Raw genomic sequence first — 24,956 nt, 5'->3', positions numbered from 1 at the left:
CTTTGGCAGCTCTGATAAGACCTAAAACAAGAACTCTTAATTCTAAATTTCTTCTCTTTTTTTTTTGCTGTTATTATTTTTTTTTCTAGTACAATAAGTAAAATATTACATAAAATGGCCGATTCTGTCTGTATTGTTAAGTCACATTTATTTATATAGCCCTTAATCACAAAAATGTCTCAAAGGACTGCACAGCATTACAATTACACCATTACATGATCTTAAACCAACAATTAATTGTCAATTAATGTATCGTATTGTTTTTCTTATTTTACCAGAGTTTTCATATTTTTTCCTTTTTATGCAAGAAATGATTTTGAGTGATTTTTCTATTTACTAAAAAGAAAATCAATACACCATAAAATGAATATATACACCATAAAATGAATATATATATTTGTATGTCAATTTATGTTTGCTTGCACAGTGAGGAAAATAGTCAAAACAACAAACAATGCACCAAATAACGAATACTGTGCGCTATAATAATCAACAAAATAACAAACAGCATTGGCATCCTGAGCAAACCTCTTTGCAGGTGTCCAACAGAATAAATGATTTATTTATCATTCCCCACTATTCCTTTTACAGCACGAAAACTAGGATTCAATTAATCGATTGATTTTTTTCGTAACCCATATATTCATCCATTTTCTGCGCTGCTTATTCTCAGTAGGGTCGCGGGGCTGCTGGAGCCCATCGACAGTTGTCTTCGAGCAGTGGCCTGGGGACGCTCTGAACTGGTTGCCAGCCAGTCGCAGGGCACACAGATACAGACAACTCACTCGCTCATTCACACCTAAGGACAATTTAGACTGGCCAATTAACATGCATGTCTTTGGAGTGTGGGATGATACCAGAGTAACCGGAGGAAACCCACGCAAGCACGGGGAGAACATGCAAACTCCGCACAGGAAGGCTGGTAGCTAGATTTGACCTCAGAACTGTGCCGAAGACGCGCTAACCACTCAGCCAACCCCGCCGCCCTTCCCGTGTCCTCACAGTTAAAGTTTGCTTCGGGCTTAAATTGAGTTATTTGGTCAATCTTATTTATCCCGGCTGACGCTCAAGGAAACTGTGCGGTTCAGATGCATCGACATTTCGTTCTGTATACACGTGTACACGAATGACAATAAAGTAAATCTGAATCTGAGATCGGGCTGGTTGGGGCTTTTATTCCGCAAGCCAGTTCGGGCTCGGCTGGATTTTTTTGGGGCCAGATTTTACCCCTAAAACTTCATATTAGCCACTCTGCACTTCCGTACATAACACACAGTGATTTTTTATAATTCTTTTCAAGTCATCAGATAATTTGTCCTCTCATCCATAACCCTTAAATAAGCAAAGTTTCTCCCGTGGTCAGATCTACCCGGACGAGGGCCACTTCCTGCACAGCGAAGACATCCGAAAGCACCTGAGCCGCTCCCTGGTCAACTTTTTCGGGGAGTGTTTCCGACTACCCGAAACGGCCAAGAACGAGGAACAGGAAGCGGAGGAGGACGACAGCTAAACCGCATTTCAGAAGGCCTCCCCTGCCCCGCCCCGCCCTGCCCCGCCCACTCCCAGACAGTTATCGCAGCACAATATGCAAGGCGTACGAAAACAAAAAGAGTCGAGTGGGAAGTCGTGACGACACTCAGCTTCGACTTTTTCTGCTGTCCGTGACTGCAGGACGGGAAAGTGAACGCATTTCTCCATGCCTTTGAAAGAAATCGGAAATGTTGTTCAAGGCGCTTCGGGAAAAAAAAATCTTTGGAATTGGTTGTGACAAGCCCTGAGCTAGAAAATACACCCAGCAGAGGGATTACGAAGTACATTCTGATGCACGTCATGAAAAGAATATCACTGTCAATTTTTCATGCAGATTCTAATACTCAGTTGTCTTTAAACGTTGTGTTTGTTATTGTGCATCATGTTCTAAAAGTTGTTCATGGTATTTTGCTCAGGGTCGTAAACATCTACAGTAGATGAGCTTGCCTAATGGGTGGGATTTCTTTTTAAACTAGCTTAAAGGTATTCCCAGACAGATACATTTTTTTCAATTAGGCACAGAATGTGTTTTGTTCCTCCCCACAATTCATCAAATATGATGCAAAATATTTCATGCGCCAGAGACTCAAACAATGGAATCTCAAAGTTATGCCATCTGGCTTGTTTCCTGCAGTGTTTCGTGGGTCCCCTTGATTTGCCTTGGTAAAATAACGCTATGAATAAACAAAACTAAAGGGTCTAATATATTTTTTAACGGTAGATGGCGATAATGCCCTGCAAGTGTGAGTTGGCACCTGCCATTTCCACCCCTAAAAAAGGTAAAGATTGTTTACACAGGATGAATATGGCAAAACGCAGATGCAGAGGATAATTGATGCGATATGAATTTTCTTATCTTCAGGCTAAAGGAGGACAAAATCGTCTGTGTGTTTTGTGCAGCATGAAGCCATCAAAATTTAAGAAAAAACAGCAAAAAAGTCCTTTTAGTGTTACTACTAATGTGGAAGCAGTGCTGCTTCATATTTTTCAATTCTTTTCAGTATTTACTGATTGACAAGCCAATCAGAAGAAAGGTTGATTTTGAGTTGCTAACTTGAATGATTTTGAATTGCAATTTTTGCTTGGATTTGTGGATAAAAAAACAGGACAAGGAATTTAACCCTGGACCACCGTGGGCCTGTATGCTAACCACCCATCCACCGTCCCACTCCATTTTCTGTTATTTTGTTGAGAAAAATGTGGCACTATTTTATCATCTCTGACTACCTTTCATTCAGTGCATTTGAGAAGTGGAATTATTTTCTTGATTTGGGTCACAGAAGGGAGTGTTAAGGAGGAGCTGAAAAGGAAAACAGTGATTGGCGCCGTAAAGCTATCATGATAGTTTTTTTTTTATTCTAATTTGGGTCGTCATCTCAGACCAGTTGAGAAACACTGCTCTAGAGCTGTGATGTCATCGAAAAAACACACCACTTCCAAAATGGCGAATCCCATTAACACATCATGTAAGGCAGCTCTGAAACAGAGATATTCTAATGAAGGGCGATTGCATACTTTACATTTTTTTTCTTGAAGAAATTGGAACTTTGATTACCCTGTTGCTAGGGGGCGTGTGACTGTTTTGTCCCAGTTATGTGCATCTACCCCCAAAAAGTGTGTGGGGAAAGTTTACCTGCCACCGTCTCAGCGTGCATTTCTTATTTGCCTTCGCCCCCCTTTTATGTGGGCAATTGTGGTTTTCCATTTGTGTTTTTCACCATATGGCTCGTGGTTGGTACAATTAATGTCCGACTAACTTTCTGTCAGCGGCTGGGCTGCCGAGGGCCTTCCTGTTTTATTTGTTCCTGTGTGGCGCTCGTTGGCTGCCCACTGTGTGTTGTTTGGCCAGATATCCTGGCATTAAGGCTGTTTTTGCCGTCTCCCTTAGTTTATTCCCTGCCTGCCGGTGTCGCGTTTGTTGCCATGCCCTCTTTTCGTTATTGGTTTCCGGTTAGCCAGGCTGTGTTTTAAGGTCGGCTAGCCTGGCATTAGCGCCCGTTTTGCTCTGTCTCTTGGTCTATTTTTCGGCTGAAGCTGCGGCTGCCCTTTTGTTGATCGAACTCAGGTAGCTCCCGTTGGTGGCTCTCTGTATTTGTTTTTTCCCAATTAGCCCCTTTTTGGCCGCTCGCCCCTTATTGTACCATTAATGTATCTACCTTTTGCCCAAAGCCTAGGCATTCGCCAAAAATCTACCAGAAATTTGCCTGAAACACAACTGGCTTGCTAGAGTGCTGGTGTTCCTCTGATGACGTCACAATTAAGAATGACAAAGACAAAACATGCCGTCTTCAAAATGTATTACCGCGTAAAATAATTGGAATATACTGATGAAATATATCGATTGTATGTACATCACATTTTGCATGATTATGAACTTGGGAATACCTTTAAGTGTCGGTGAAACATGCACTTTCTGACCATGTATAAGCACAACTTGTAGAACTTAAAAAGAATATAATTTAGTTCTGATTTTATACAAATGGAACAAGGTATGGCAGAAGATAGCATTAGGTTAATTTTCCTGACATGACCCACGTTATACACTTAATAAGAAACAAAACAAAATTAGTTATTTTTGTTTTATGACTCTCCTGTCCTTCTTCGCCAAGGATTTATTTACAAACTAATGTAACACAGGCACAATTCTTTGGCAAAATATAAAGTACGCAATGAGAGTAATAACAGGCAAATAGGTCAGACAAAAATGTCTTAAAAGGACAGTGTTTACTATTTACACTTTCTTGTGGTAAGAAAAAAAACCCTAAAATAATCATTTAGATAATACGCGAAATACAATAACTATCTTATAAACATGCATTAAAAAATACTCATGAAATGATCTGCATTTCTATAGCACTTTTCAAGTCAATGACTTCCCAAAGCGCTTTACATTGTGCTTCACATTTCCCAATAGCAGCCGTGATCAGTGCAGCCATGTAAGGCGCTAACCTGCGTATTGGGGGTTCAGTGTCTTACCCAAGGACACTTCGACATGTAACACGGACAAGCCGGGATTCGAACTGGGATCCCTTAATCCTAAAACGATCGCTCTACCTCCTGAGCTACTGCCGCCCCCTCATAGGTGGAGAAATTAGTATGTAGTTTCCATGACGTAACACAGTCCGCCATGTGGCTACTATGGGTACCTCATCCTTAACAAGGCTGTGCGTTTTGGTCACTCTGAAACACGATAGATTGTATTCTTCTTTGTGCTTTTTAGCACAGGGGTCAGCAATCTACGGCTCTACAGCATGTGGCTCTTCACCTACGCCCTACTTTCTAAAATGCTTAGAAATTTAAAAAAAGAAGGAGGGAAATATATATTGTCAAATGTGTTTCCTGTAGGATGGCAAGCACAAATCAAACAGTTTTAATGTGATAGGAATATGTTTTAGATTTAAAGGGACAGTGCCCCCTAGTGCCACAAAAAACTTGAATGAAAAAAACATTTGAACACTAGGCAGAAATACATAAACTATCATACCAATGTTATCCATTTTTAAGTCTTGGTTCGACATTTTTGTATTTCTTTTGCATAGTGGAATCCCTACCTAGAAGATGCCGCCATATTTGTCTGACATTTTGCTCCTAAGCCGTGCTTTTGGCGCTGGTTTTTGTTCACATTAGACAATACAGTGCCATCTCGTGGCCAAATATTACACACTGAGGGTTTCAAAAGGCTTATGTAAGATTTTAATTATTTTTGCAGCTACATTCATTGTAGTTTTTTTCTTTTTTTATATTGTTATGCCTCTTTGACATTTTAGTTGCTGACCCTTGCTCTACGCCATACAGCGACATCTGGTGGTCTAATAACACACACTGTCCCTTCAAATAATGCAATGCATTTATTCATATTTATTGTGACATTTTTTCGACATTAAGAAAAACTTTAAAATGTATTTCTATTTTACAAAGTTTTATGTTAAAGAGGTTGCCGTTGAATGTGTATAATATCAAGTCAAGTTGGGTACTCTTTCAAGGAACTTGGTATGTGGTTGTTTATAAGTCCAATTCCTAATGTAGACTGGTCCTAAAACCCACGTGTTGATCATAACTGAGCATTATTATCTTTGTAAAGGCACCATTTTGTCTTAGATTCCAGGGGACAAAAGAAATGACCAAAAATGAGCAGGCTCACATCCAATAGGCAGAAGTGGAGACACAATATGAGGTCAGGCCTCCGGGAAACCAGCACAAAATAGCGCCCCCTATCTGCCTGGAGACGGAACTGCCAGTTTCTGGTGACATTGCCAATGAGTTAACCGAGGATTGTTCGTGTGGTGTTTTCCGCCCTATAAGTGCTGTCTGTCTTTTGTGCAAAGGGAGTGTTAAGGAGGAGCTGAAAAAGAAAACAGTGATTGACGCCGTAAAGCTATCATGATAGTTGTTTTTAAATTCTAATTTGAAAATGGTAAATGGAATGCATTTTATATAGCGCTATTCAGGTCACTGTAGACCTCCCAAAGCGCTTTACAATGTACTTCACACTTACCTTGCCTTACATTTTTAATAGTATACAGCTTAAATCTTATGACACAAACATATATATATGAATATGCTAATAACTATACAAACAGTCCCCAAAGGTTTGCAAAATGCATTCCCTAAAATGTGTTTTGGTCTTATCCTTTGATTTAGAAATGTATTTCAGTCCAGAGTTACTGTTAATTTTGTCAGAGTAGTCAGAATGCCTTGCAAAGATTTAATGCAATAAATTTGTTTTTGTTTATTTAATATAAACCATTATTTTGAATTGATTGTGTATGATTTATGACCATCAAGTGATGATTATTCAGAATGTAGAACAATACATTTCAAAGAGCATAGATTTTGAAGCAAGTGCATTAGCTCAGAGAACCCTTAGGGTTAGAAGTTTATGGCTAAGTAGTTAGAGTAGGGTGTCAGGGTTAGTATTAGGGGTTTTTAGCAGCCATATAGAAGAAACTGCCCGTGGCCAATTCTGGCTCGTTGGGCGATTAAAACATGAATTACCGAGTGTGTTTCATTTCTATCAAAATTACGTTGTTGTTTTTGTTCTTTTAAATAAATGCCTAACACGTGCTTTCTTCGGCCGCTAGAGGACAGTGTTGAGTTTGTATTGTAAATTTATTTAGGCGTAAACCTGCATTCACTCAACTGTTAAAAAAACCCAGAACACATTCAACACCGAACATGAACATATTTTCCCCCTTTGTTTGTGAATAAATGTGTCCTTTAGAAAAGATCCCTCCTCATCAGTGATTATAATATGTAGGGTAGGTTACTAATGTTGGCTGAATGATAAAGCGTAATACTGTGAATACTGAGAGTGGGAGGAGTTAATGTTAGAGGGGTTAAGGTAGGGTGTAGAATTAGAGAGGTGGGGTTAGGGTGTCGGGGTTAGAGGGGTTAGGATTAGTATTGGGTTGTTAGGGTCTTGCAGGGATCTAAAAAAATACCAAATCTACTTATCTACCCGAAAAATAGAAGATTGTAAGAGGTGCGGCGCAACGCGCAGCCATCTTTTGTTTTTGCATATTGGTAACATTGATGAACACATATTTTTAAAAATGTACACACTGTCCCTTTAGGTGAAGTTTTTAAAAAGGTGACTTTTTCCTGAAAAAAATAATGATTATAAGTCATAACTTAATATAAAAGCAATTTATCAAATTGAATTCACGTTCGGAAATCCCTCACGATATTCTACTCATGTGCTGCCATTAGCTTAGCTAAATTGTTGATTTAGCCAAACCTAAACGGTATCAAAAATCTGGTAATCACCTATTTTTCATTTCAGGGATGCCTTAACATTTCCATGAACTTCAGCGTGGCTGCATCAGGTTGACAAATCAGAGGCACAATGTTGATGTCCATCAAATGTGTAAAAAAAGAAAGAAAAACATAGCGTATAGTTTTTAGTTGTTGTTCTTTGGTCACCGTGCCTTAATCGTGAGCGAGTGATGAATGCGAGAAGCCCGCTCAATAATGGAAGTAAATGATGCGATGTGACAAGCTAGTGAGCAGGGACGACATTTTACGAATAAATAAGTAAAAGGGGCTCACTCTGGATAGCTCAAATATGTATGTGGAAGCTATAAAAGATGCTCCTTAAATGTGGGTTTACATCAGTGCTCATCTGGTTCAAGTCTCATTCGGTTGTGAATTACATTTGTGTCCTAAATTGCTCGAAATGATCTTCATCTCTCCATCTCTAAAAAGTACAAATGATTTATTGTCAGTGATTGATGAGCCCATGTACAAAGTGTATAAAATAGAAATGGTTTGAGTTGTATGTTATATGTTTAACTTGTACATAAAGCATTTTGATCTCTAGCATTTGGATGCATTATTTCTCCCCATCTTGTGAGGACCAGAACGGAAACAGGACCCAATTGCGTTACGTTTCTCGCAAGTTTTATTGCACGAAAGAGAAAGGGTTCCGCTCACGATCCCGTGTTCGCTGGGCGCGGGGAGCAAGTCGCTCTCGTACTCGGAATGGTCTCAGAACGCGGAAGTGGATCTTCCGTAGCGAGCGATGGCGGTGACAGGGACGGAAAATACAGGTCGGTAACCTGGACTGGGAAAGCAAGGCGTCGTCGGGGTCGTAAGCAAGAACAGGAGAGTAGACGAAGTCGGGGGACAAAAAGACATCATAAGCCGGGACGGGAGATCAGACGTGGTCAAGAGCAAAACAGGTCGTAGCCGGGGACAGATGGGAGAAAAAACCGGGACAGGTGGGAGTCAGGGTTGAAAAAGGCTTGCCTAGTATTCACTGAGGTTTGCAGACAAACTGACCACAGGTGACAGACAGGACTGGGTTCAAATACTGTCAGAGAGCCAATCATAACCCGCGGCGGTTGGCGCCAAAAGAGCGGGCACAGCTGAGTCACATCAGTAATCATGACACATCTCATCATACTTCAAACCCTCATTTAAATTCCTAAATATATGAAGCTATTCAAAACCTAACTTTTGACAACTCATGAACACATATATCCTATTGGATTTTTTATCGTATAATTCCAAAGTGTTAGTAGGAAACTTTGAATCATGAAACACAAACGTTGGCTTGAAACTTTCTACCGCCATCTCCTGGCTTAAGGCGGGAGATGCTGTAGAAAGACCTCATGGTCGTTCCTGCATTATTTGAGGTGTCTTAAAAAGTTGGAAGTTAAACAAATATTCTGTTAAGTATGTGTTTACAATGCCCAACTGAGTTTAAAAAGCCCTTATGGTTTATTTTCTACTGTGCCTATCTGCTTTTATCTTACTTCTAGCAAAGCTGTTCAGGGCGGAACACATTAGGTTCGTGGAGAGGGCCGGGGGAATGCTGTAGAAAGACGTCACGGTAGTTTCTGCAGTTTTCTTAAATTTATGTTTGTTAGAAGTGCATAAAATTGATAAAAGTAGGAAAAGGCATGTCTAAACGCCACCCTAAACCCCCAAAAGATGAAGAGTTTATCTGAGCGTGTTTATGAAATGATTGTATTTGCACGCTCATCAAGAACAGGCTGCGTAAAGCTGGAATCATGACTTTAAAGGTACAGTGTGTAATATTCGATCACTCAATGGCACTGTATTGTCCAATGCAACGTAAACCAGTGCCAAATGAGCACAGCGGAGCAGCAGGATGCCAGACAAACATGGCAGCTGGGTAGGGTTTCCACTATTTAAAACAAATCAAACGACCTATGAATACATCTAAAAGTTAACATTGGTATCATATTTCGTGTATTTTTGCCTATTACTCAAATCAATGGTTTTTTTTTTTACTAAATTAAAGTTGTTTTTTTTTTTTTTTGGTTTGAACAAATTTATTGACACTAATAACAAAAAAAAACAATCATGACAATCACAACAACAATCAAGCACATTCACAATATTATGTTACAATATGATGTTATTACAGGCAAACAAGTGAGGATTTGAACAACCCCTCTCGAAAATCCTATTAGCAATCAAGCATATTCACAATTTCATTATATGACATCTTTGTTAGTGTCAATAGATTTGTCCAGGCCAAAGTTGATTGGCCTGAACAAATCCCCCGACACCAACAACAGAAAACAATTATGACCAACACAACAGCAATCAAGCATATTCACAATATTATATTCCAATATGACGTTTTTAACAGCAAACACAATGTGAGGTTTGAACAACCCCTCTCGAAAAACATATTAGCAATCAAGCATATTCACAACTTCATTATATAACATCTTTGTTAGAGTCGATAGATCCGTCCAGGCCAAAGTTGATTGTCCTTGGTCTGAACAAATCCACCGACACCAACAGCAGCAAAGACAAAAACGACAATCTCAACAGCCATCAAGCATATTCATCAATTAAACAATTTCAGAGTTATTTTCTTTTGACAGTAGTTAACCAGCGTGTAAAAGGCAATACTATTGTACAAGGGCGTAGCTCTGCCATCCCACCCTCCCAAGCAGTATTCTTACAGTCCTCTGTGTGGGTCTTCTACCTTCTGTGTGGGTCCTCTCCCGTCTGGGTTCCACAACCCAGGCCGTTGCTGCCGGGACTTTGTACCACTAGGAGACAGCACATGTTACACACTGTTTGTTTAAGCCAGGACATGACGATTTCAAATCCTGCACCCCACCTTTAAAGTCATGATCCATTTTTTAGATGAACTTGAATAAAGTTTTTTTCATCTTTTGGGGGATTGGGTTGGCGTTTGGACTGTATTTGAAACAGGCCTTTCCTTACTTGCACCATTTTCAGGCTACACTGACAAAACTGCGATAACGAGCCTGAATTCACTCTCCACCACCACCACCACCACCACCCACCTCTATTTTCCTTTTACCTAACGTGTTGCGTGTCCCGGAACATCGTTGCTAAAAGTGAGATAAAAGCAGATAGGTACGATAGAAAAAATAGAATAAAGGTTCTTAGAACTCAGGCATTGAACATATTATACTTTGAAAACCGTACTTTAAAAAACAGGTTGCCGTGATATCTTAATCTTTTTATTTCAAATCCCTCCATGTAAACCTAACTACAAATTAGAACCCTTACAAAAGCATAGAACCTACTTTGAAACTCCTTCCCAGGTTTAAAACTATACAGGTACCTGGAATGTTTTCCCGAAGGTGAAAGCCATAGATTACCAAACTTGACAACCTGGTTTAAAATCTTAAATTCAAAACCTTAATTGTTACTCCTAAATGGCTTGAACCATACTCTTACTCTGAAGCCAACACATTGGTGATAAGTCTTGAAATCAACTTAGAAATCTCCATACTTGAGTTTGATCCCTAATGTGAAAAAGCACTTTAAAAAATGAAGCCACGTGGGCCAAACTCCTATATTCATATTATTATTTTCTATATTTTAAAATGTTCCATTGAAAACGTTAAATACTGACGTCAAATAGCGACATCATTGAGCGCACAATTCCAGATACAATGATCAAGGTATTTTTAAAAAGTTGGAAAATCATTGTCCTCTGGTGGATATAAAGGGCACTGCTTCGAAAGCGACGCCATCAGCCGTATCCGACGACAGCGAGGGAAACACGTGACAACAAGGAGCCACTCGCAGAGTATTCAAGGACACCGCCGATTTATGAACAGGGTTGGGTAGGGTTACTTTAACTTGATTACTTTCAATTACTTTTGGATTACTCCAATACCAAATATGCTAATAAAAGAAACTAAATATCAATAAGATTACATTTTTTGCAGGCTTGGGGAGTAACGGAATACATGGAACGGCAAAAATGATGTTGGCAAGCTGTTTGGAATTATTTTCATTTTGTTTCTGTCGCATTTGATGTTAGTTTTGCAGGAGATCAAAGCCAGGAGAGAAAGCTTACCACGTGTTGTGAGTCATCATTTTATTCATATTTAGTTTCTTTTGTCTTTTATTAGCATATTTGGTATTGGAGTAATCCAAAAGTAATTGAAAGTAATCCAGTTAAAGTAACCCTACCCAACCCTGTTTATGAACATGCATTCAGTTTAATTATAGTGCTCAAGCCCCAGTTAAGAATACACTAACAATTTTGTAAATGTTATAAATAGCTTGAATTTACATAGGTATACTAGTTACTATTATCACTGAAAACATCAACAACCCGGGAGAGTAAAATTACTTTTAAATGGACATTGTGTATTATTCAATACCCAATAGTGGTAAAAGAAAATTTTAAAAAAAATAACTCAACAGAATAACCCCCCAAAACTTTGATTAATAAACAAAAATAAATGAACAATCATACACACTTGCATTTTAAAACAGGTAAAAAAACCTGCATTTATTTTTCATAACATGAGTAGAGGGAGGGGACGTGATTAAACGCCATCTTGATACTACGGATACCCACAAAAAACAAGGAGGGGCAAAATGGCGATTCACTTTGAATATCCAGTTTGTGTTCCTCCTTGTGCTTTGCCGCTCCGGTTTTCTGTTGCACTACTCAAAACAGCTACATCTAGAGGTTAAATATTACACTGTCCCTTTAACACTTATATCTTAAAAGCCTAAATTGAAAACAAAGCTGTTGTTTATACCCTTTGTTCTAAACCCGAAACAATGGTTTTAAATGTGAATTAAAAACACTAAACCAGGTAAAGGAAATTATTTCGACCATGTTAAAAATAAATATGTATGTTTAAATATTGGCAATAAAAGGGAACGTTTCATATTTAAATAGTGTTCCAAAAGCAATATAATTTTTTTTCATTTAACATTTTTAATAAACAAAAGAGCTGGTTATCGAGACAGGTGCCTTGCACCCAAAGGAGTTGAGGATGGAATCCTTAAGTTTTGAGGAAAATGCGTTCAGTACTTTAGCCCGTATGGATTTCCAATGACGGATTGTTAACAAATAATTAGTTTCAATTAACTTACAATAAAATAGGACATGGACACGAAAAGTAGGGGATATGGTGAAATAGCATTTGAGCCTTTTAGTGTTACCTGTGGTGTTTCGCAGGGTTTAGTACTTGGCCCCCTTCTTTTCAGCATTTACATGCTTCCATTCGATGATATTATTCACAAGTATAATATCAGTTTCCATTGCTATGCAGATGACCCTCAACCATATTTTCCAATGGAAGAGTCTGCCACTCTAAACTGTAGCTCAGTAGCCTAGATGGTAAGGCGCCCGCTTTGAGACTGGGAGGTCGGTGGTTCGCGCCCCGGCCGAGTCATTCCTAAGACTTAAAAAGTGGTCGGCGGCGCCCTCTGTTGGCTGCGGCTGCATCGGCTCGCTACAACGGGTCAGGTGCAATCGACATTTCGTTCTGTGTACATTGTTACACAGAATGACAATACAAGGAAATTATTATTATTATTATTATTATTAGAAATTTAGAGGGCGGCTTCACTAAGATAAAAGAATGGAAGTCACTCCATTTCTTGCGCCTTGACTCTGAAGAGACAGAAATGCTGGCTATTGGTCCATTTAAATGTCGTGACTTGTTCTCAAAAACTGCTCTGAACATTGACAAATGTAATATCACCCAGAGTGACTCAGTCAAAAATTTAGGTGTCCTATTTGACCCCAATCTGTCCTTTCAAACACAGGTTAAGAATATTACCAGAACAGCTTTTTACCATCTTCGCAACATTACTAAAATTCGCCCTTTGCTGTCTCAGTTGGATGCAGGGATTATATTTCACGCGTTTATTACCTCCCGTCTCGATTACTGTAATGCACTACTCTCCTGTCTCCGAAAGTCCAAAATCAGGAGCCTTCAGTTGGTACAAAATGCTGCAGCGAGGCTTTTAACTAAGACAAGAAAGTTTGATCACTTTACCCTGATTTTAGCGAACCTGCATTGGCTCCGTTAGCTTTAGATGTGATTTTAAGGGTCTGCTGGTAGTGTACAAAATCATGCAAGGACTTGCTCCCTCGAATCTTTCAGATTTAATTTCCCCCTATGTTCCGGTCCGCAGCCTTTGCTCTGAACATGTCGGTCTACTCGTGATCCCAAGCGCCAAGAAGAGAACCGCAGGTTCGAGAGCGTTCTCCATTCAGGCCCTAGTGCTTAGGAATGCTCTGCCCCCTGAGATTCAAACTGCAACCTCAGTGGAAATGTTTAAATAGGCTTAAAACACACTTCTATTCTATAGCATACGAATCACCTATATTTCATGTTGACAATAGCTGTGTATTATTTGTTATTGCAACATCCATTGCAGCCTGGCCATCCTGGAAGAGGGATTACCTCATGTGCGGTCCCTTCTCAAGGTTTCTTCAATATCCTCATGTTGAAGTTTTTGAGATTTTCCTTGCCCTCATGTAGGTTTTAGATCAGGTGATGGTGTAATGGACTGTGGTTTGCAATGATCTGTCGTCTGTGCAGCCCTTTGAGACTCTTTGTGATTACGGGGTATACAAATAAACATGACATGACTATATACGTGTATCTTAACGATCAACATTTTAATTGTATTTGACCTTTATTTTGACCAAAGTTACCATCATGTTGCTAGAGTGTGCACCATATTATTGCAGTTAGTTGTTTTTCTCTACTAACTGGACCTTATCTTCTGGCCTTAGAAGAGTCAGTGGACCTCCTACCAATGGAGATGGTGACTCCTGCTCTAAACGCTAAAAATGATTTGATACTCTAATTTGAAACCTGAATTTGTGTTTTGAAATTGTACCTTCTTGAACAAAAGCATCACTTCAGTTAATAAAAGGAAACATATCAGACATGTCATTGCCACTGACAAAATTTATTTCCAGTGTTTCCGGAGCCTGTGCACTCCTCTCCCAATTCGGAGGAACGCAGCGTTTGTACGGTCCACATCAAGTTTTGCGCTTTTCTGGACGCCGTACCGTAAATAGTGCCCACACGTTTACACACAAACACAGTTATAATCGTCAAGGATATGCGGTCAGGGTCATACTTTTTTCAACCATTGGGTTTCTGTACCTGTCTTTATTTTATAAAGTCAAATGCCATTTTCTGTTCAGCTGATCACTAAAAGTCGAAAAACCACAACTCAACAGAAAAATCTACTGAGGAAATGATGGTACTAAATATGAGGAACAATATTGTGATGTTCTCTTTTCACACCTCTCCATTTGGTTTTTAGAGAATGAGAATTAAATTTCCTGGAGATAAAATAAGTGTTAAAGTTTGAATCACTTTAGATTTTCGCTGCAGCGCACAAGCAACAAACAATAACGGAAAGCATCTTTGTTATGCTAATAGCATAAACGTTCAATTTCAAACTTCATTTTTGGGAGGCCACGTTAGTCAATCTCCTGGAATCACTACCTACCTAATAGCATAAATGTTTGAATACTTAAGGCGGGTCTAATCAAGTTCACAAATGATAGGAAGTTATCAGATTTATTCAAGACAATCCATGTTCTGTGATAGTGCTGTTGCTCCATATTGAGCATGTCACACGCAAGAGGACATCTCACTCTGCTAAAAATCTGCTTTCATTTCGGATAGCTTTCTTTAACTCTTTAAAACAAATGTAAAGACCTCTAAAAGTCAAAGAAGAAATTAGTGATTCCAACTTTTACAGATTCTTCCAATCCCCTTATGCTGTGATGAGTGGGATTTTCCTTATTTAACGATTTTTGAACATTTAAAAAAAGGCTGGTGTCTTGATCATTTATGTTGACATTTTTTTTCTTATTTAGAAGTTCTTTACTCATTTAGACTGGTTGAGCTGTACCAAATCTGCCCAATAATGCCTCAGTAGCTATGAAATCTGACCGCACGCCGCTGATAATCATCATCCGGCGATGGTTGTGCCGGATCCTGCAAAATACGATGAAAACGCGAAATCAAGCAGCTAAAACATAGTCTGTATTTACATTTAAGTTATGTTTACAGTGAGTATTTCAAAATTCAAGTTGTTAAAAATAAAATTCATGAAACAGTAGGGAAAACGCATTAAGACAAGAGTGGAATGCCTCAGGAATGGAAGCTCGGCAATTTTCTTAAGGAAAACCGTCAGAACGACAACTGACAATTGAAAAAGAAAAGTCATTCACAGTACCGTGTAAAGAGACAATATGGCACCAAACTGTTGCATTGTGAGGCACTTCCTAAGTGAAGGTTTTTTTTTTGCAAAATCATGACACTTTTACTGCTCCCATTTTTTTCTCTTTCAATTATTTTTGTTCAGTGCTCTTCAGAACCGTCTAGAAGTGAATCATTCAACACGTTCGTACTGTATTCCCCCACTGTCTTCAGGTCATTGACGTACCTTTGGAAAAGAGCTTGTCGGCAATCGATGCGAATTTTGTACCCGAAATGTGATTCAAGTACACACAGCGGAGATATGTACACTTTCACATCAACGCGAGCGACCGTCGCTTTTTGTTTGTACATTCTTCATTTGGTTACTGGTTCATATATTCTACAACTATTCTCTGCACAAAAATAGCTCATCTGAAAAAAAAAAACCTAGAAATCTATTCCATTTCTATGCTTAAAATCTATTCCTCAAGTTCATTTGACTAAGCCTTCATTCACGTGTCCCTGTGCTTCACGGCCCCGGGTGGCCTCCTCAGTCTTCAGTGTGACCGTTGGTTTTCGTGACAAGGGAGGAAGTCCTGGGGCTGTTTCTTCCCTGCGTCAGTTCTCAGTAGAAAAAATAGAAGTATGAACCGTATTCGTTTTATGCCTTAAACATAAGGTAGTTTACAGCTGTTGCCTTACACGCGCACACACAAATGTGTTAAACAAACCTATTTCATATTCACTCACACTTGGATGACAAACCTTTCACAGATATTGATAGAAGCGTGATTGCACCACCTGGGAACTCGTCAGTTTGTGAGGATGCGCCGTTGCTGAAAAGCTCAAATTCTTAGCCTGCGGCACGTCGCCGATCAAAGCATCCGTGGCGAGGCCGCCCGGCGCCCCCTGTTGCTCGGCCAAGTCCAGGCTCACCTCGGGGTTACTGGTGCGGTGGCGTTCGCGAGCAATCCAGTCCCCGATAGAGAAGTCCTGCGAGCTGCACTTAGGTCGCAGGCGGTCCACAGCCGACAGCTCTGAGCGGGAGCCCGAACGGAGGGCCGTCTCCGGCCAGTCTCCCAAAACAGACAGCTCGGCAAAGTCTCGCTGGCCGCCCATGGTGTGCCTGCGCCGGATATTCTTCTTTTTGCTGCGGCCTTCAGCGTTGCGCTGACTGCCAACGCCGAACATGTCATCGACTGACATGCGCATGCGCACCTTCAGCCGGTCCGTGATTTTCAGCTTCCAAGCCGGCTCCGTTTTATCCAACTCGCCGCGGGACGACGAGCTGAGGCTGCAGCTGGAGCGGCCTTTGCCCGAAAGCTGCGAAAGTCTGTTTGGATCTCGGTCACTGCGAGTGATGTCCAGCGACGACTCGCTGTCCGTCTTCTGCCGAGCGGCTTTCTTTCTGGAAAGCGTGTCACAATCAATGAGCCTGTGGGAGGCCAACGGCCGCGGTGCCTCGCGAGACTCTCGTCGATCGTCCGGCGCGTCTCTGCCGCTGACGAAGACGGAAATGTCGCTCTCGCTGTCCGTTTCAGCGTGCCGGCCCTCGCTGAAAAGCTCGCTGCGTTCGTCATCCGCGTCGTCGTCGCCTCCCCGGCTCTCTGCAACCGAGCGCACCTCAGGACTTAGCGTGTTAAGCTCGCCACCGGTCATAAAGGTCATTGAGGACGTGGTGGAGTAGTCGGAAGTGATAGAACACACTTCCGCTCCGGGGCCGCTGGCGCCGGTGTCCTGCCCTGCCGCCATAGTCCTGCAGCGCCGGGCTACGGGCGCTGAAGCCCGTGAGCTGGTGCTGTTCATGGTGCCGAGATCAGACACTGTGTCATCGCAAGTGGACGGCGGGTCGGACAACGAGGTCTGTTGCGGCACAGTTGCGCGGAGGGGCGAAGCATCTGTCGATCCCGGGTCACGGAAGACTGGCTCCAGTTCAGAGGCCGCCTTGGTCCTGGCCGTTTTAAGAAACTGTTCCTCAGAGGTGTTCCTAAGTTGCTCTTTCTCTCTGGTGGCGTCTTCTTCCTCCTCCGCCTCAGTGCGGCTCTCAGGAGACCAGGTCGGCTGCTTGCTCCTACCCAGGATCTCTTTCCTGGGCAGCGCGTCCAGGTCATCGTCGGAACTACTGGCCTGGAATTTGTCTTTTGGCTTCTTCCGCTTGCGGCTGACAAAGAAGGAGGAGCGTAGCATTTCTTTACTACACTGATCCTTCCCGGACCCCCAGAGGCTCTGCAAGAAAAAGAAAAACAACAAAACCCACCGTCACATGACCAAACCTGGCTGGGAACTTACAACTTGCGAGGGATAAAAGAAAACAAAAACTCAAACATCACCTTTGATTTGGAGGAGTCACTACATGCTGAATCTGTAGCAACAAAGAGAATCATTAGTAGGCTGCCACCAATGGCTTTGTGAAAGCAACTCAATAATAGAAAGCAGGGGTGGGCAAAGTATGGGCTTTGGGCCACATGCCAGGCTTTATAATTATATATATATATATATATATATATATATATATATATATATACACATACATATATTATTTTTGGGCCCAAAGAAAACTTTTTCTCTTGGGTTCCAAATTTGTCCCCATCTCCAGCAGAATTACCACTACAAAGATTATACAAAACTAAATATCAAATTTCTTGCTTAAAACAGGGACTTCATGTTATTTTGCTTTTCATTCTGAAAATAAAAAAACACTATAGAAGTACAACAAAATCACAACTACAATGATATTACAAATATAGTTAAAAAAATACTTCTGTGGAAATAGTACGAAAATACTACTTTGGTCATACTATAATACTTCTACAGAAATATTACGAAAGAAATTAAAAAATATATAACTAGAATAATACTTCAAAAATCCACAATGGACATAATAAAAAAAGACAACAGAAATACTACAAAATATTACTATGGAAATACTATAATGATACAAATACTGAAATACTACAAATATAATACAAAAATAAAACTAGAGTAATGCTAGGAAAGTACTACAGAAGTATTAGAAAATCAGACTGCATAAATACTCGAAAAATAATTTAATCGTGAGTGTTTCACAACCAATTTGAAGAAACTAATCTATTTTAAGTTAAATATAGAGAAATATAACCTGTACATATCCGCATGTACATTTTTTTCTCGGGTGAAAAATATGGATACCAGAATCCACCTTTCGGACAATTTTTTTAACCCGATGCGGCCTGTGACTCCAAATCGTTGCTCACCCCTGACATAAAGATAAAAATAAAAATAAAAAAGCAGATTGATGGTTTGAGGATATCATCATTGGCAGACGAGTTAAAGTAAAGCAGCTGGATGGAAGCAAGACAACACAATTGACCAGGACAAATAACCACTTTAAAGCTTCTTGTGGACACAGAAAAAAAAAGACAGCAGAAAACCACGTCGGAAATGTCCCATGAGAGCGAGAGAGAACAAGGAGACGAAGCCTCGGCAGGCCGGCTGTTCTAAGACTGACACAAGCGGCGCATGCTCAGCTCGATGGAAGCAGCGACGGCACGTCACGGACAAAAATGTCAGTCGCGAAGCATCACATGTTATCCGTGCTGCACCTCGCAACCCCCAACTCAAAAGAAAGGCGTGGGTGATGCGCTCACACGGAACTCAAAACACTTAAGACGGGCCTGAGCTGAACACATAAGCGAGTCTGTCGCCGGAGACCCTTCACGTTGCATCTGCGTCTTAACTAAACTATTACCTGTGTATTTATGTGACAAAAGAAACATTTCTGTTGTGGCGGTAGTTTAGATAATGTTGCAAATGAAATACAGAGGTCCCCTTGGATTTTGCGGTTAATGGGGACGAGAACCACCTGCTTAAAGTGAAAATCTGCAAAACTGAGAAAGAGAGAGAAAAAAAACCCATTGAAACCCAGTACTTATTTTAAATTAGTTCATGTTTTAATTTTGTTTGTGGGGGCGGGGCATGAGTCTTGACTGACCCCCAAAACCAAATAGTTTTTTCACGATTAATTTTGAAGTTATTTCTTTATCCGCGAGGGAGTAAATCAGCAAAAAATGAAGCACAAAGTAGCGAGGCATCTCTGTATTTGGCCTGTCATTCCGGGGTCTTGCATACAATGCATATATTCAGTTAGAAATTGCCGTGTTGGTAAGAGGTATGTCTAGTTTTAGACCAACGAGCCAAAGAGGCTTTTTCGGGATAGTTTGATGTGACGCTATTTGTCGGCACACATTAGGCACAAGCAAGCAGAACACATGTATTGGATATTTTGGATGCATGTTTTCATATGTATGACCCAGCCAACTGATGAAAAACACTACTTGGATAGATGTTTTGTATGTTGGCCAATTTTGGTCAATTAGATTCTTCTTTTTCGCTATCATTTTATACTGTTACATAACCCTCTATTGCAGGGGTCTCCCTGAGGACAGCTGAGGTGCCCGTGCACCTCTTCTAAAAATAGCTCACCAGTGCTCGCTCATTGTGATTTTCTAGTAATCCGACTACCAATAATGAAACTGATAATAACATATTAACAACTTAACAATGACAAGATAATTTGTTATTTTAGAAATACATACCAAACTGGGTGCCCTTTGTGCTAATTAGTAAGAAAAATTAGCTGTCACCTTGAAAAGGGTGGCGACCCATTCTAAATGGGAACTAAGTCTACCGCCTCAAAATATAGACATTGGTTGCCGATTGTAATGTGAGTCATGTTCTGGTACAGATTTCCTCAAATTGTCTATGTGCCCCTGAAAACGTGATCAATTCTCCATTAACAGTTCAGATTAAGTCAAGTGCTGTGATTGGACATTTAGCGATCGGTATTCGCATCAAAGGGTGACCAAGTGTCAGCCTACTGCTGATAAAAAAGCACGAAAGAACACGCCAGAAACCAAAATGAAATAAAAAAAATTTAAAATACCCCTTTGAGCTTAGAGTAGCATCTACAACTGTGGTCAACATAATTGAATGCGTTGTTTGTAGTTACATGCGTGCCTGGAAGTATCCAGCTCAGTCCCCACCGATAATGGCCCCGCCCTTTCCCAGACATCATGACAGATTATGCCACATGGCCGGAGACAACCTGCGGATGACCATACCATGCTACTTGTCCTTGCGATCAGCTTTAGAGACAACAAGAGACAGCAGAAGGGCTTTCAGGAAACGTAGGGCACAATTACTCGGTATACCCTCGATTACGGGGTTTCGCTTTGAATGTGAGACGTGCACACCACAAGGAAAATGACAAACATCGACTTCTCTTTCTTTCTTTTTCCCTCTTTTCCTCCTTTCCGCCCACAATTTAATAGAGCTGCGGGTTTCTGCAGACTAGGCAGCTACATTGGGCACAACACTCGTCCTTCTTCCTACAGTCCCAGCTGTCCACCACTGACAAAACAGAGTCCATCAGCGACATCATCGAGTGATAGACGCCACCCATTTGGCCTGTGTCAAGATGGGGTCATGTGTGAGTGCTGGACAAGGTATAAGGGAGAGAAACAACACACTGGACACAGAAGGGTTAATAAAAGTTCCATCTGTTTGTTGTTAAATTATTATGATTCTTCTGGAAGAGAACAAACATGCCGGCTATGTGAGACGAGGAGGAAGGGAAGAAAAGAACTGAAAGAAAAGGAGTTGTCATCTCAACACAGGTAAGTCACAGAAAGAGGAAAAAATGGCTCAGGCGAAAGGAAAAGAAAAATGGAAAGAAATTAACTAAAAAAACAACTTGGACAGTTTAAACTATAACAATGAAACCAAGACTGGTTTTGTAAACAAATACAATTAATAAAGGCAAAATTTTGCCAATGTTCAAACCGAAAATAATAAAAATGTCTCAGCCCAAAGCGTGTGAAAAAACCAGTAGGCATATAGTTAATATTTAATACATCGACACATACATGTGCTTCAGTACAATTGCAATGGAATCAGAATTTTACTGGCACGGACAAATATTTGCAGAAGTGATTTGCAGGAACACGTCGCTGAGACAGACTTCTTGGCGTCCTACCTGAGACTTCGCCTGCCGCCGCTGTCGTCCGGCCGATGTTCGAGAGCAAGTGGTCAATGTTGGGAACAGGCTGGGACTTCACTGTGCTCTCCTGTTCGACTGTGGTCTGCAGGAAGGAAGCATCAAAATAAATACGAGGCAGAAAACCCACACAGACAAAGCTGTTAACAAGGGAGATGTCTGCTTACAACAGGGTCTTCGTCGCAGTCTTCGGTGAAGAACCAGTCATATTGCTGTATTAGGTTCTCGACTATCTTGCACTGGTCGGGCATGTGATTGACCATGTTTGTCATGTTGTCCTCGGAGGTTCGGACCAGTGTTGGGCCAAAGACAATCGCCAAGTTTCGAGGTTCCATCTAAATAGCAAGAATTGAAACAATGGATTTTTAAAGGGAAACATGATTGTAAAAAATATGCATTTTATATGCCACACCTTGTTTTTCTCACAATTGTCAGAAACCCGTTTAAGGTGAGCGCAAAGGAATTTAAGGGTTTCATAGTGATGTTCAGGCAGTTCATGGATCTGAGGGAAAAAAAGAGTATAGCGGTGTTCCTCAGAATAATTACTTTTGACAAAAGTGCTGCGCAAATCTGTGCCAAGATTTCTTACCAGCTTCTTTAGCTCTTTAAGTCTCTCAACAGAGTCCTCTGTTCTGTTGGCTTCAATAAAGTCAGCATACTTTTCTGTTAAGCAAACTCAGATAAGTTTTACAGCCTATGCACTTTTAAGCAGCAAGTTCCCACGGCATAACTTTTTGGGAAAGTCTTCATTACTGCACTTTTTGAGTCTCACCGTTTGTAAACAGGGGTTCAGGTAGTTTTCGGAAAAAAGACTTGAGTAAGCTACTGATGACATTGAGATCCCTCCATTTCTGTTAAAAAGTGTGACCATTAAGGGAAACCCAGGCTTCAAATAGAGCATTTACTGTAAAGGTGTGGCAACTCACATCTTCTTGGATGTCAATATCAGCAATTCCTTTTGTGTTGAGTTCCTCCTGCATGTTGGAGATGGCAGCATTGTTTCCAGGAACTCTGTAGATTCCAGTGTACTCCAAGCCTCTTTCCTCCACCACATTACAACACACCTCCACAATCAAAGGAACAAACTAAAAAATACAAAACATTGCCAATGTTAGTTCCAATAGTTAAGGAGAGGGGAATATACAACAATGATAATCTGACCACTAAACTCAAATAAACTGTTAAAATTAATCAACCACCCTTACCAGCAACTGTAATTTTCAAGTAAATGTAAGACAATGACTCACTCTATTGCTCTGTGCATGTGGACAGTCATCCAACCGCACGCCAAACGTGACGCCAGCTGGTGTCTTCTTTTCGAACGTCTTCCTCATGATGCCCGGGATGCCTATTTTCCATGCACCTCTGTCCCTTGGTGGACTGGCTTCATCTGAAAATTAAAACTATGCGAGTCACAATTTTCTCCCAAAATTGACATGCAAGAGCGTCTATACCTCTCAGTGCCTTTCGCTCTTCCGGTTTTGGTGAATGAGGGCTATGGTTCTTGCTGTCTGGTTTCCCTCCTAAGAAAGCTTGCTTTATGCTCAACGACTGACGGGAGGTTTTAGGTGAAGGTTCTGATTTACTGCTGGGTGCACTGAAAATCAAATATTGCAAAAGTTTAGATCGCTCATTCAAATATTTGGGTAAAGTAGCAATGAATGGACCTTACACACCTCATCATGTTGTATTCTTTGATTTTTCTACTGATCAAATCCTGACTTGTCACAGTAACATCCTGAAAACATGAAAGAGAAAAACAAAAACATTGTAGCAGGGGTCGGGAACCTATGTCTCACGACTCATGTATGTATTTTTCAGGAGTCCATATGGCTCGGAAACTAAACTATATTCATGCAAATCTCATCAAAGCGTTCCAGTTTTGATAGGTGTGGAGACGAGTCTAGTGCGGGCATAGCTGGCGGAGCACTATTAGTATTGATGGTTTGGTCCAGTGTATAAAAGGCACAGTCTAACCTACACTTTACAGTCAAGGTGTCACACCAAAAGACCCCGTTTTGGCTTTACGAGGCTAAATAATCCTTTGTTTGGAAGCTCATCAAACATTTTAGGTTCACTGTTAAGGCACATGATGAAAACCCACAGAAAAACTGTAATAAGCCAGAAACGCCAGACAAGCAGCCAAATCAATGAAGACTTCCCAAAAGACTTCACAAAGCCCTTTACACTTTTCCCTTTCACACTAACTAAACAATAGCAGCATCAGCCATGTAATGCAACTACCTGCTATCGGGGGCATTAGGGATTCAGTGTCTTGCCCAAGGACACTTCGACATATAACACGGAATCAAACATGCGACCTCTTGATCCCAAGACGAGCGCTCTACCTCCTGAGCTAATGCCGCTCTACCTCCTGAGCTAATGCCGCCCTGAGAACGATCCTCAAGGTCTTAAGTAATTGTGGGAGGGAGACAAGTTTAGAGTGGTATATTTGTTGATATGAAATGATATGATATGATATATATATCTACCTTGGTCATATCCCTAAAGAGGGGTGACCGACAGCAAGACAAACCTACAAAAGCAAAGAAAGTAAAAGGGAAAAAAATAGCAAAAAAAAACACACACAAACATGTTTGGACCATGGCCGACCCAAATGCCCCAAAAAATTAAGCACCTCGGCACCCAAGTTGGTCATGCTTTCGTCCCTCCAGATGAAACGGGACACAAGAAAGTGGCCATGTCACTCGGGTCAGGGTGAAACAACACACTCTTCTGTTCAACAGTAGGGCTTGACAGCTTTCACTGGTTTACCCCTGCCGCATCATACGGGTGCCCAGCCCAACGCGTCCCCAATCCCACTATCCTTTCACAACACCTCTCCACTCCTTCCTATCACCAACAATAGCTCTACCTTCCACTACATTGAGACCTCTTTCCTGCAGTGCACTCATAACACCATCCATCCATGTCAATCGCGTTCTTCTTGGTCTACTTCCATTGACTTCTGCTCTGTAGATCCTCTTCAACATTCGCTCCTGATCCATCCTCTCCATGTGTCCAAACCAACCGAGTACTCACTTACCCACACGCTTGCTCAGTTCCACTCTTACTCCAGGTCTGTCTCTCACAATTTCATTTCTCAATCTATCCAATCTTGTCACTCCTAACATACTCCTCAAACACTTAATCTCAAAAACATTTAATTTTACTCTCAAATTTGCATTCAGGCTCGATGTCTCTGCACCATACAACACAGTCGGCACAATCACACTCTCATACAGTCCCCTCTTAACATCCATACTCATACTCTTGTTGCACATCACTCTCCTCAGAGCACCCAAAACCTTGCTTCCTTGATTCACTCTGTGCAATACTTCGCCCCTCCATTCCACCAACTGCAGCCACATCACAACACAAGTACCTAAAGCTTTCAACTTCTTCCAGTACCTATCCAAGGAACCTTATTTCTAACGCCATGCCCA

The 24,956-nt window shown here is 41.0% G+C and overlaps 2 protein-coding genes across 9 annotated transcripts in view; one reads left to right on the top strand and one right to left on the bottom strand.

Annotated features, from left to right (window-relative positions):
- The window catches only part of dpp6b (dipeptidyl-peptidase 6b), a 697,001-nt gene that overhangs the window by 139,363 nt on the left and 532,682 nt on the right, over nucleotides 1-24,956 (top strand). For 4 of the 6 annotated variants that reach the window (XM_088337977.1, XM_088337961.1, XM_088337943.1 and 1 more), the window contains one exon: nucleotides 1,364-7,848. In XM_088337977.1, the coding sequence (XP_088194103.1) occupies nucleotides 1,364-1,510 (147 nt within the window). In that variant the 3' untranslated portion in view covers nucleotides 1,511-7,848. Of the gene's footprint in view, nucleotides 1-1,363; nucleotides 7,849-24,956 lie in introns of those variants that run through there. The other 2 variants (XR_015850702.1, XR_015850703.1) reach the window with 1 other exon arrangement.
- Nucleotides 14,208-24,956, bottom strand: part of arhgap21b (Rho GTPase activating protein 21b) — a 43,689-nt gene continuing 32,940 nt past the window's right edge. For all 3 annotated transcript variants that reach the window (XM_088337931.1, XM_088337913.1, XM_088337920.1), the window contains 11 exons: nucleotides 23,187-23,248; nucleotides 22,965-23,107; nucleotides 22,758-22,900; nucleotides 22,437-22,595; nucleotides 22,283-22,361; nucleotides 22,100-22,173; nucleotides 21,923-22,012; nucleotides 21,678-21,845; nucleotides 21,490-21,595; nucleotides 17,807-17,838; nucleotides 14,208-17,702 (listed from right to left, as the gene is read on the bottom strand). In XM_088337931.1, the coding sequence (XP_088194057.1) occupies nucleotides 16,245-17,702; nucleotides 17,807-17,838; nucleotides 21,490-21,595; nucleotides 21,678-21,845; nucleotides 21,923-22,012; nucleotides 22,100-22,173; nucleotides 22,283-22,361; nucleotides 22,437-22,595; nucleotides 22,758-22,900; nucleotides 22,965-23,107; nucleotides 23,187-23,248 (2,514 nt within the window). In that variant the 3' untranslated portion in view covers nucleotides 14,208-16,244. The remainder of the gene's footprint in view (nucleotides 17,703-17,806; nucleotides 17,839-21,489; nucleotides 21,596-21,677; nucleotides 21,846-21,922; nucleotides 22,013-22,099; nucleotides 22,174-22,282; nucleotides 22,362-22,436; nucleotides 22,596-22,757; nucleotides 22,901-22,964; nucleotides 23,108-23,186; nucleotides 23,249-24,956) is intronic.

This window comes from Urocampus carinirostris, chromosome 1 (genome assembly GCF_059441175.1).
Source record: "Urocampus carinirostris isolate Australia breed hairy pipefish chromosome 1, RoL_Ucar_1.0, whole genome shotgun sequence".
In the NCBI taxonomy this organism is placed as follows: Eukaryota; Metazoa; Chordata; class Actinopteri; order Syngnathiformes; family Syngnathidae; genus Urocampus; species Urocampus carinirostris.
This window is presented reverse-complemented; position numbering and strand designations above follow the sequence as displayed.